The sequence below is a fragment of the Bombus bifarius genome, unplaced genomic scaffold, assembly GCF_011952205.1.
Source record: "Bombus bifarius isolate JDL3187 unplaced genomic scaffold, Bbif_JDL3187 scf7180000007974, whole genome shotgun sequence".
Taxonomy (NCBI): domain Eukaryota; kingdom Metazoa; phylum Arthropoda; class Insecta; order Hymenoptera; family Apidae; genus Bombus; species Bombus bifarius.
In genome coordinates this window covers 1,913,448-1,925,410 of record NW_022884360.1, presented here as the reverse complement: position 1 = coordinate 1,925,410, position 11,963 = coordinate 1,913,448, and the positions used below count along the sequence as shown (strand labels likewise).

The 11,963-nt window shown below is 37.4% G+C and overlaps 3 protein-coding genes across 6 annotated transcripts; 1 reads left to right on the top strand and 2 right to left on the bottom strand.

Moving 5' to 3' along the window:
* Positions 1-2,566: 2,566 nt before the first annotated feature.
* On the top strand, positions 2,567-6,829 carry LOC117216970 (glycine dehydrogenase (decarboxylating), mitochondrial). 2 transcript variants are annotated; one of them, XM_033464170.1, is made up of 11 exons: positions 2,567-2,973; positions 3,044-3,122; positions 3,607-3,742; positions 3,814-3,866; positions 3,936-4,204; positions 4,273-4,793; positions 4,858-5,137; positions 5,212-5,861; positions 5,927-6,390; positions 6,477-6,622; positions 6,692-6,829. In XM_033464170.1, the coding sequence occupies exons 1-11, from the start codon at positions 2,770-2,772 to the stop codon at positions 6,800-6,802; spliced, it is 2,913 nt and encodes a 970-aa protein (XP_033320061.1). In that variant the 5' UTR covers positions 2,567-2,769; the 3' UTR covers positions 6,803-6,829. The 2 variants fall into 2 exon arrangements, with proteins under 2 accessions (XP_033320061.1, XP_033320060.1); XM_033464169.1 differs by having other exon boundaries at positions 3,814-4,204.
* A 40-nt stretch (positions 6,830-6,869) lies between these two features.
* Positions 6,870-9,580, bottom strand: LOC117216971 (HMG box-containing protein 4). 3 transcript variants are annotated; one of them, XM_033464171.1, is made up of 5 exons: positions 9,441-9,580; positions 8,189-8,724; positions 8,053-8,128; positions 7,775-7,960; positions 6,870-7,497 (listed from the first exon to the last, which is right to left on the bottom strand). In XM_033464171.1, the coding sequence occupies exons 1-5, from the start codon at positions 9,556-9,558 to the stop codon at positions 7,085-7,087; spliced, it is 1,329 nt and encodes a 442-aa protein (XP_033320062.1). In that variant the 5' UTR covers positions 9,559-9,580; the 3' UTR covers positions 6,870-7,084. The 3 variants fall into 3 exon arrangements, with proteins under 3 accessions (XP_033320062.1, XP_033320064.1, XP_033320063.1); XM_033464173.1 differs by having other exon boundaries at positions 6,870-7,428; XM_033464172.1 differs by having other exon boundaries at positions 8,189-8,718.
* Positions 9,581-9,639: 59 nt separating this feature from the next.
* Positions 9,640-11,193, bottom strand: LOC117216972 (U3 small nucleolar ribonucleoprotein protein IMP4). Its single transcript, XM_033464174.1, has one exon. It carries the CDS (start codon positions 10,931-10,933, stop codon positions 9,998-10,000), a length of 936 nt encoding a protein of 311 aa, XP_033320065.1. The 5' UTR covers positions 10,934-11,193; the 3' UTR covers positions 9,640-9,997.
* Positions 11,194-11,963: the final 770 nt, after the last annotated feature.

Here is an 11,963-nt window from a genome sequence, read left to right as displayed (position 1 = left end):
CACAACGAATCTAACACACACACTCTCTCTCTCTCTTTCTCTAGCAACTCTAACAACTCTACAACACTGACAACTCGATCAACTTTAACGACTCTACTCTTCGATGTCTCGATCAACTCTGACTCACACTCACTTTTCGACTCGCATATTCTGACCTTTCGCTTCTTGAACCCGAAACCGTCCTTTTGCTCTAGCGTTCTTTATTGTTTTTCTCGTATCTCTGCACGCTCATGTTTGGCAAGAACTAGATAACTTTAGTCACATAGGCGCTCTTCAATGTAAACTAACCACAGAATGACGATGACACGGTTTTTTCTATTTTCAACCGATCTCTAATCAAACTCTTCTTTTACGATACTACATTCGGCCTTTCCTGACAATCACATCTGCCCTCAGATGTGCTCATCATCGCTGCTCGCACTTACATCACTATCGTCAACATTCCACCACTTCATGTGATCGGCTGCCGTGGAAGTTGTACGTGGCCCTTCGTGCTCGCCTTCTCGCTGCACTATGTATACATTTCGCAGGACTTTTACCACCCGATACGGTCCAAGGAACTTCGGATGCAGCTTCAGCCCGGGACCGCCCTGCGTCCTCTCGATCGCCACTAGATCTCCCGTCCTGTATGCTGTCACCTTCTTGCGTCTCTTGTTAAACACCTTTCGCCGACAAGAGGTCGGATTGATAGCTCGCCTTCGCACTACCTCAAATTTTTCCGTAGCCGCCTCATTCTCGCTCTTCATTCGCTTCTTAGAATTCGCGCTAGAACTTGTTTGTTCGTCTCTACAATCCGCACGATACTCTGTACATCCTACGAAAACTTCATCGCAACCGTCTGTGTCGTTTCCACCCGACGCTACCGCGATTATGTTCGTCGCGACCGATTCATCTAATAAAATTTTGCCCGATATGACGGTGCCCTCGAAACAAGCACTCGTGGGAACTACAACTGTCGTACATTCTCTACTATTCTTCTCGATAGGAACATGAAGAGATCCGTTTCTTATTTCAATTGTGATCGGGATTGCAAAGTCAGATTGAGACTGATCTATTACTTCGTATTGCTGTATTTCTGCATCTACTTTAAACACCTCCGGGAGTCTATTGCAATCTTTTTTCTCTACTTTACGAATAGAAGCATTTCCTTCCTTTATGTTTAATTCCACAGTATCGAAGAAGTCTGTGCCGATTATCAACGAGTGTTGCATCAAGGTATCTAAAACTACATGTATCGCTATATCATCGTACGACTCATTATCCATCAAAATATTCGTCGAAAATTTTCTGGGTGTATAATTTCTTTCTTGGCATAGGCCACCGTGTGAGCGTCTGACCAACCCCACACTTCTGCCATTTCTTCGAAGTCTTCTACCCACTGTTTACACTCAGCAGATCATCCCCGCTGAATTTCTCTAATGAATTCTCTGCGTCTTTGAGACTCACTATTGAACCAACGCATACCTTTTGATGACACCGCTCGTATGTCTCTCCTGTATTCTCGCACGCCTTTTTCATCGTCCTCGTCTTCACTTTCGTCGTCGCTTTCTTCTTCCAACGATACATCGTTTCCTTCTAGGACCGCCTGTAGTCTTTCTTCTCGTTATTTCCAACCCCAAGCTAACGAGGCGCGCTCTCAATTCTTTCGTCCTCAGCTTCCCGAGGTCTTCCTCTCCCTCTTGACTGCGTTCGGCTCTCTGCCTGCTCCTTAGGTCTCGCTGGTTTGTTGATTCTTCGCCACACTTCGATTCCTTAGGAGTAGATCGGCCAGCCCTACACGCTCTGTTCAGCCTGGCAACCAACACTGACCTCGCACCAGATATAGGCAAATTCATCTGTGCGAGCTTACTGCTCAGCTCCTCCAGCGTTAAATCCTCTTCACCCGACAATCGTTCGTCTTCAACGTTTGCCATTTTTATTCTTTTTCTACTCTAGCACAAATAGCTCCGTTAAAACGTGTCGTTCTCTGTCTTATTCAATCCCGGACGAGTCCCCACTTGTAGTGTGGTGGAAATTAAAATATAAATTTTTCCCCGATTATTTACAATTTATTAATAATGAATTGAATATACAGGTATCAATTGGACAGAAAACGATGTTTGTTTAACTGAAACTAAATGCGATACTCGTATCTATCTCAAATAACTTTGCAGATATTTGGCAACTCTCGTCACAACGAATCTAACACTCTCTCTCTCTCTCTCTCACTAGCAACTCTAACAACTCTACAACACTGACAACTCGATCAACTCTAACGACTCTACTCTTCGATGTCTCGATCAACTCTGACTCACACTCACTTTTCGACTCGCATATTCTGACCTTTCGCTTCTTGAACCCGAAACCGTCCTTTTGCCCTAGCGTTCTTCATTGTTTTTCTGGTATCTCTGCACGCTCATGTTTGGCAAGAACTAGATAACTTTAGTCACATAGGCGCTCTTCAATGTAAACTAACCACAGAATGACGATGACACGGTTTTTTCTATTTTCAACCGATCCCTAATCAAACTCTTTTCTTTTACGATACTACAATAATACATGAGCAAAGGTAGTTTTCCAATATTGTTCAAGATACTTGGCAACTTAGGGTCACAAAAGATAAAGCTGTAATCAGACGTTATGACATCACTAGATGATGCGTCTTAGGGTATAAAGGTTCTGTTTCCTTTAGTATACTCTTTAGTTGCCTGGAATCTATCAAGCAATTATAGTGTTTAATTCTGCCATTAGAAAAGTAGTTATTATCAAGTCTTTATTTTGTAATTTACAATGTCATATCTTTTTAAGCTAGCAAAGTGTACAAGATTGTTAAATAAACGTAATGCACATCGACACGCACATGGATTAACGTTGAATAACTTGCAAAAAGAAAATGTTGGTGAACTTCTTCTGCAAAAAGATGAATTTCAAATTAGACATATCGGTCCTCGACAGTATGAACAATTGGAAATGTTGGAAACTATTGGCTTCAAGGTAGTATTTTAACTTAGTAATAGAAACATTATTTTAAGATAGTCATCAAGTTATTTAATTAATTTAATAGAGTTTGGAAGAATTAACAAACGCTGCTGTCCCGGCAAAAATTCTTTACAAGGAAGAATTAAAGATTGAACAGTCAGTCAGTAAGTAAAATGTGTAACTTATTTAAAATAATATACTACGGCAGTTGAAAAAGAAACTGTTACAATACGTAGAAACGTGTGAAGTCACGCGACTGTAGATATGAAACACGTGTAAACCGATAACCCCATGATATTGAAATGAACACAGTGGATGAGCAACAAACATTCTCGAAGTATATTCATTCATGATTTATGAAAATTTTGCACATTAAATATTTTAATAAGCCGATGAATTAGTTGTGTTAAAAAATGGGACAGTTTTTTCTGTTGAAACATGCACTAGTTTCATTATGTTCCATAAATAAGATGGCCTTTCGTTGTGAAATGAACGTATCTTGGGTCAGAGTTCAATCTCGTGCGGTCAGATTAGCATTCACGTGATTTTTGAACGCTGAAAATTAATTGTAACACTTTCGTCTAAAATGTCAAATATATCCTAATATTCTGATAGAGCAGATTGCATAAAATGACAATTACATTTTAGCTGAATACGAATTGTTAAAGAAGATTACACAGATTTCGGAAAAGAACGACGTATGGCGTTCGTACATTGGCATGGGGTATAATAATTGTTGCGTTCCTCGCACCATTATGAGGAACATATTCGAAAATCCAGGATGGTATGTTTCTTAGAGTGCGATTTATCGCTGATTTTAACGCGGCTACGGTAACTGAAAAAGTTCTATTATAGGACAACACAATATACTCCATACCAACCAGAAATTTCGCAAGGTAGACTCGAAGGTTTGCTGAATTACCAAACGATGATATGCGACTTAACCGGGATGGAAGTAGCGAACGCATCTCTTCTGGATGAAGGTACCGCGGCGGCCGAGGCTTTGGGTCTTGCTCACAGGAGCAACAAGAGAAAGAAACTGTTCGTTTCTGACAAAGTTCATCCTCAAACAATCAGCGTGATTGCAACGCGTGCTACTTCTTTGGGTCTCGATCTTGAAATCGGAGATATTTTTCGAGTTGATACCAGCTCAAAGGACGTTGCTGGTATCCTATTCCAATATCCTGACACAACTGGATCTATCTACGAATTCGAAGATGTCGTGAAGAAGGCACACGCGGACGGTGTATGTATTTCGAGATCTGAAATCCTTGAACAAATAAATTCAATTACGTTTGATGCGTTTCATTGCAGACGCTCGTTTGCGTTGCTGCTGATTTGTTGGCGCTGGCCATACTCAAGCCTCCGAGTGAATTTGGAGTTGATATATGCGTTGGTACCAGCCAACGTTTCGGGGTTCCACTTGGATATGGAGGACCTCATGCTGGATTCTTCGCTTGTCGTCAAAGATTAGTTCGTTTGATGCCGGGAAGGATGATTGGTGTTACGAAGGACTCGAACGGTCAGGATGCGTATCGCCTAGCCCTTCAAACACGCGAACAGCATATCAGAAGAGATAAGGCTACTAGCAACATTTGTACTGCACAAGCACTACTGGCAAATATGTCTGCGATGTATGCTGTGTACCATGGACCTGAAGGAATAAGAAATATTGCAAATAGGGTACACTTCTTTAGCCTGATCCTAGCAAAAGGTTTAGAAAAAGCAGGGAATAAGGTGGACAATGAGTACTTTTTTGACACTATAAAATTATTACCTACAGTGCCTTCAAAAATTATAAAAGAAAATGCGATTGCGTTTAAAATAAATTTTAGGTAATTTACCAGAAAATAACTTAAACGAATAAAATACAGGTATTACAAGAGTAATGTATTTCAGGTATTACGAGGACGGAGTTGGAATATCTCTGGATGAAACTACTACGAAACAAGATATAAATGATATCTTTAAAATATTCTGTGCGGATACAACCGTTGAAGAAATGTGTAGAGAAGACATTTGCCTAGAAAGAAACCTCAATAAATCCCATTTCGCTCGTTCTACGCCGTATTTGCAACATCCTGTATTCAATAGCCATCAATCCGAAACAAGGATAGTTCGTTACATGAAGTCCTTAGAGAATAAGGATGTATCTCTCGTACATAGTATGATACCACTGGTAATTGAATGGGTCATATAAAAATACATTCTACACCATCGTCAACACAGTTATATTTTTGGCTATTTGAACAGGGATCCTGTACGATGAAATTGAATTCTACGACGGAGATGATGCCATGTAGCCTACGTGGATTCACCGATATCCATCCCTTTGTACCTATTGAACAAACCAAAGGATATCAACAGCTATTTGCTGAACTGGAGCAGGATTTGTGCGCTATAACTGGTTACGATAACATAAGTTTTCAACCGAATAGTGGAGCTCAGGGGGAATACGCCGGTCTAAGAGCTATACAACGTTATCATGAGTCAAATGAAAACAAGAATCGACAAGTCTGTTTGATTCCCATTTCTGCTCACGGCACTAACCCTGCTTCTGCTCAAATGGCCGGTATGCAAGTGAAGCCTATCCTCATACAGAAAGACGGCTCTGTGGATATCGTACATCTTACAGAAATGATCGATAAATACCGAGAGACGTTGTCTTGTCTGATGATAACATATCCGTCGACGAACGGCGTGTTTGAGGAGACCATCGCTGATATTTGTGATATGGTTCATGAAGCTGGAGGTCAAGTGTATCTAGACGGTGCTAACATGAATGCTCAAGTTGGTCTATGTCGTCCTGGTGATTATGGCAGTGACGTTTCGCATCTAAATTTACACAAAACATTCTGTATACCTCACGGCGGTGGAGGACCTGGATGTGGTCCTATTGGAGTGTAAGTAACGTTATTTTGATATTTTAATGTAAATATGCAATACAAATGATGACTTTTACGTACAGAAAACGGCATCTTGCTCCATTTCTTCCATCTCATCCTGTAATTAATTGTTCGGGTAATGGTCATAACAACGTAAAACAAACTGGCGCTGTATCATCTGCTCCTTTCGGATCATCAGCTATTCTACCAATTTCATGGGCTTACATTAAAATGATGGGTCCAAACGGGTTAAGAAAAGCTACCCAAGTTGCTATTCTAAACGCAAATTACTTGAGTAAAAGACTGGAAAAGTATTACAAGACACTATATAAGGGAAAGACAGGATTGGTAGCGCATGAATTCATTTTGGACATAAGGGATCTCAAGAAAACGGCAAATATTGAGGCCGTAGATATTGCTAAAAGATTAATGGATTATGGTTTTCATGCTCCAACAATGAGCTGGCCTGTTGCGGGTACATTAATGATCGAGCCAACCGAATCCGAGGACAAAAGAGAATTGGACAGATTTTGCGATGCTTTGATTTGTAAGAATACTAAATATATTCACTAAAAACGTTTGTTTTCCTTTTAAGAAAGATATCAATAGACATTCAAAAGTTTTGTTTTGTAGATATACGAAGAGAAATTGATAATATAGAAGATGGTAAATTAGACATTGTTAACAATCCATTGAAAATGGCACCACACACTCAAGAACAAGTAATATCAAGTACATGGGATAGACCATATTCACGAGAATTGGCAGCATTTCCAGCTGTAAGTGACTATACTTGACATTCATTAGAGAATGAATAATAAATAAATTATATTCATATTTATTTACAGCCATTTGTAAAAGGAAGTAACAAGATTTGGCCGAGTGTTGGAAGGATAGATGATATATATGGAGACAAAAATCTATTCTGTACCTGTCCCCCAATCTTACCACATGAATAAGTGATCGTAGTTATTTTTCGTGTACAGTTAGTTATAGAATTATTCAAATGTTTATTGTAATTTTTTGTACAAACATATTATTTATATAAAACTTCTTACTTTTATAAGCAGAGAAAATATAACAAAGATTTCACTTTAAAATTCTCTCCTTTTGTAGCAAACAAAACTATATTATTTCTTCGTTATTCTTAATTCATTTAACAATTATGTATGTCTATTTAATTTATCGATATATTTACATTGTATATTATTAGATTATCTTTTTCATTATTTTTACATATATTACAAACCAGGCATAAGATACGCAATATTGTCGAGCATTTGCGAAAGTGTTTCGTGTTTAGCTCCATTAGTTTCTGGTACCTGTTGTGTTAGGCAAATCAAAGGACCCAGTGCGCAAAGTAGAGAATCCAGCAAGACCGACAGACTGCCCGATACCGCTATTTGCCCATCGTGTTCCTTTAACCGTTCACCAATGATCGTTAAACTCTCACCGAGAAGCTTGAGATGAGCAGCTACATCGATAGGTTGAGTACCAACGACTTTGTACATTCCTGTTCCTATCATTGGTTCGTTAACTAAATCTTTCCCAGTTCGATTCGACGGCGGCGATACCGGAACATTTCCTACAACCGAGGGTAGACCTAGTTGAATAGTTTTTTTGGAGGTAGCAGGCTTTTGCTCTTTCCCATTACCTGTAATACAAAGAAAGACAGAACATAAAATGTTACAAATGTCATTGTGTTGTTCGATTTGCCTATCTCTAAACGAGATACATGCATACAAAACAAATGATAATAAGACATCTACCATATAATTCTCAGAGGCATAAAACATATAAATGATATATTATTTGAAAGACTTTTGACTAATACGCGTGCACGAGAAGCAAATCAAGATGAATAAACTACCATATAACTTTTAGAGATATACTCGTAAAAATGATGTATACATGAGAACCAACAAACCCACCAATTTTATTAATGAATTTTTTTCGCGAAGCAGGCGGCGGCATTTTCCAAACAGGCTCATCTTTACTCGCAGGTAAAGAATGAGGTTTTGCTGCCAAGCGTTTTGCGCGTCTGCGCCAGTTATATTTTTCCAGATTTGGTACTGTAGCCCACAGTTCTCCTAAACGTTTAGAAATTGCTGCAAAATCTACAAAAAGCAACGTTTCACGAATAATATTAGCATCGGTTTTCTAAACTGACCATACATAGTAAGGAGAAACAAGAGTGAAGCTTATATACCCATATAAGGACATTGCTCTAGTAACTCTTGCCTAATTTCTTTAGCCCACAACATGTACGCGGTAAATCTCGTTTTCTGAAAACATCATCGAATTGTGAAATAATCATCCCCTTAGTAACTTTCATGTGTACATACCCCTTTGTCTTTACGTTGTGCCTTCATTCTACCTATTATTTTGCCATCTTTAATAATTAGCTTTTTCTTACATTTCTCAAGCATGTACAAACTATTTGCTTGTGAAGGTGTTTCTTGGCCAGGTGGTTCAAGCTTTCTAAACCCTGCTTCTCTATCATCTATCATAAGAGGATCAACGTCATCGTCGCTTCCAGAATCCATACTATATCTTTCATCCTCATTTAACCCAGAGGGATCGTCAGACTCTGACCCTGAAGACCCTTCGTTATCTGACAATGTCTCTTGTTTAACTCTTTGCTGTCCAGAGTTGGAATTTGAATTCTTCCTTTGTCTTCCACTACTTGCATGTTGGATCGACTGATTTGGTGACATACGTTGGGAATCATATCTGTCCAATAATTGTTGATTTTGTAATTGTTGTGCTTTTTGACGTTTGTACTTGTTATCCGTAAAATCATCTGGCGATTCAAAGTCAACGAGTTTGGAAGATTTCTTTCTCACACGGCCACTGCGGGAGATACCCGTGACCTCTAGATCTGAAAGATAAAGCGGACTGCACCTTGCCAAGAAAGAGAAAGGGACCAAAATACTTTGTAAGATCTAACTACCACTCTCATAACCTTCTGGGATTCAAGATCATTATTTCTATGCAAATGTACTTTACACGAAGAGTGTGCATGGGTATCCAAACGTAGTTCACTGTATACTTGTTTGTATTATAATTTTTTTGATCGATATTTTGAAATTTTTTAACTAGATGTGTCTGATACCAATTATTAGATCTCGTGGACGCGTATTATGTGTCACATAAATTTTACTACATACACATAAGTACAAAGAACTTTCTTTATACCTGATGTACATAAACATTCTACATATTGGAACGAACATAACGAGTATTACAATTACTTCAAATTATGAGTACAAGGCAATTGCCATTTATTCGAATAAAATTTTATCTGTTTGTTTTTTGTAATAATCGTTCTCTCATTGGAGCCTGTTTCTGTTTCATGAAATTTCTCAAATTTAAAAAACCTGACTACGAATGAATTGTACACATCATTAGTTTAATGACTCTCCGCTACGGACAAAAGCGCTAGTAACCAAAACGCAAATTGGAGTAAATATTGCAAAGAAATTGATAAATTTGCTACGAACGCGCGCAAATCATGCGGAATACTGCAAGCGATACGAGCAAACAAGCAACTGGTCTACCAAATATCTCTCCCTATAAAGTGAAAGCTGATCTCACCGTCATTCTTCTGACGTTTCGGAGTCACGAACATATCCATAGCGTCGTTTCGTTGCTGTCGGAGCTTGTGCCGCGGCGTTCTCTCAGATTTCGCGGGCTTACGAACATTGGCGCGCATCACGCGCTAATAAGTTCTTGCTTTTTTGTTGCAAATGCATCTGTTCAAATCTTCAGCACTCTTCCCAACAGAAATTACTCCTCAAACCCCAAACTTTGTTTATTTTTATGGTGATTTAAAAAACAACTGCTACGAAGGAAACCAGAATGCACTGCGCAGCGTGAGTTACGCATTTAGGACGCGACGCGCGAAATTTAAAAATAAGAGTTTGATTTTAGTTTTTGTGGAAAACATAGATTGTTCTAAAAGTTGCATAAACTTTCCAACTTATAAGATATAAAAGTAATAGTTTACATTATTTAAAAAGATAAGAATCTAGAATAATAAATTTAGTAGATCTAATGATAAAAAAATAATAAATCTAGAATATGTTATAAAAAAAATGTATTATTTACATTATCAAGTTCGTTGGAATTAATTAAAAGAAATGCATACAAATTTAAATATCATCTTCTTGTTGCCATCCATCTTCGTTAGATAAAAATCTTCTCTTGTGGCTAGTATTCATGTAAGGTCTTAATGCCCATTCCGTATCAGCTGCTGCTTCTGCATCCAAAGTACCTAATTTAATTTGATATAATTTTAATTGAAATCTGGGACCAACTTCTACTAGTTCGATGGCCTTTCCATGAATCTTTTTATAAGTGTGATGCCGGAAGGATATGTAGTCATCATGATTGGCAAAAGTAATTATTCTTTTGCTATCTTCTTTTGGTACTGGGAATAAATATTTTAAAATACTCATAACACGTTCACCTAACTTTGTTTTGAAATTGTGAAATATAAGGTGAGGATATTGTTCAGACATGGTTCCAATATCAGGAATATCGTGTCTCATAATAACGTCCGACATGGTGAAATATGCAGTAGGTCCATAGGGAAGATGACAAATAATAAGAGAATTAGGCACGCCTCTGTGTTCGTGCACAATTATGAAATCTGTAACGTCGTTTGCTCTGCAGGCATGTATCAATTGTTTCATTTCATAGTTTCCTCGATTCATTCTTTGAGAATTAGGAAATATCAAACGCAATTCTTTGACAAACATTTTCAATCTGGAACTTGGGTCGCGAGAAGTGGTAATCACAATTTTTGGATCTTCAACTCCGGCCCAACGATATTCATCATCTTCGTGAGATCCCACAACACCTCCCATTTCTGTTCCAATAGCAACAGCCATTTCTGGTCCAGCATCTTCCCAAGCTAATTGTTTTTGTATGTTCAAAGCATCTTTTCTTAGATCTGGATGTATAGGTATATTTTGCTCTAGGCTGCGTTTAAGTTTTTCCTTCTTTTCTTGAATGCTTTTTAATTTATCTTGAACGGATTTTCTGTAGAGATATTCTCTACGAAGCCTCGCTTGTCTCCGTAACATTTTGACGTTTCAATAAATACCTTGTACTTAATAAATACTTTTCAAAACTAAAGGCTTATAGGTTATAAGAATCACACACGTCCTGATGTAATATAAACAATAATTATAGCTGATAGAAGACAGATTGTGCGATAATAAAATTTAATTTAATGTATTATTAAGTTTTTATCATCAAGTTAATAAAATTATTATTGATTAATTTATTCCAAACTCTTGTATTCTTATATTCTCTGTACATTCTCGTATTGTATATTCTCTCTTGTATTGTATATAAATTCAGGCGGTAACGCGATTGGTCAAGCTGGCGGTGACGAGCCAATTACAGCGTTCGAGCGATGATGACGTGTCTTCAACAACTAAATCTCGAAATTAGTAAGTAGTTAGTAACTTTGCATTTTCGTGTACTTGCAAAAATGAAATTTGTGCTTGAATTTGCGTCGTTAATGAAAATAAGCGACGGTGAGTTTTCTTTCTCTCTTGATAGTTATTATAATCATAAGTAGACCAAGGATTCTTATATATCTATAGGAAATATGAAAGTGCAAAATTGTACAAAATTTATATGATATGAAGAAATATGTAAAATATTTAAATATAGTATTTTCTATAATACTTGCTGGGTAAAACAATTTGCTAGGTTCTGTTTTTTAAATTATATTCTCAATGAAATATATGATATTATAGTTTTATATTTATCGACATAGCTTTTGTTTTCAAACTTTTTCGGAGCATATGTGTCCAACGAAAAAGAATTTGCTATATGTATACAATAGGATTAAACTTGTACGAGAGAAGAACTATTATTTAGAGCAATAATGAATAATGAAATATCTTTATTGTGATTTTATAGTTGATACACGGAAAAATCTGTATAGAGAACACGTCCAAGTACCAGCTTGGAGTCGACTAATGAAATTGGTACGTAAAATATACATCAGCGTTCATCTTTCTTTATTCAAACTACATTTTACCATAATTTACAAAGAACATGTTTGGGTAATCGAGAGAATCTACATTAGAATGAGTGTAT

Coding starts and splice junctions, on each gene's coding strand:
- LOC117216971 (XM_033464171.1), bottom strand. CDS start 9,558: ATGCGCGCCAATGTTCGTAAGCCCGCGAAATCTGAGAGAACGCCGCGG. Junction 8,725..9,440: donor GAAACGTCAGAAGAATGACG/GTGAGATCAGCT, acceptor TTTATCTTTCAG/ATCTAGAGGTCACGGGTATC. Junction 7,498..7,774: donor AAAATTCATTAATAAAATTG/GTGGGTTTGTTG, acceptor TTTGTATTACAG/GTAATGGGAAAGAGCAAAAG.
- LOC117216972 (XM_033464174.1), bottom strand. CDS start 10,933: ATGTTACGGAGACAAGCGAGGCTTCGTAGAGAATATCTCTACAGAAAA.
- LOC117216970 (XM_033464169.1), top strand. CDS start 2,770: ATGTCATATCTTTTTAAGCTAGCAAAGTGTACAAGATTGTTAAATAAA. Junction 3,743..3,813: donor ATATTCGAAAATCCAGGATG/GTATGTTTCTTA, acceptor GTTCTATTATAG/GACAACACAATATACTCCAT. Junction 6,623..6,691: donor AATTGGCAGCATTTCCAGCT/GTAAGTGACTAT, acceptor ATTTATTTACAG/CCATTTGTAAAAGGAAGTAA.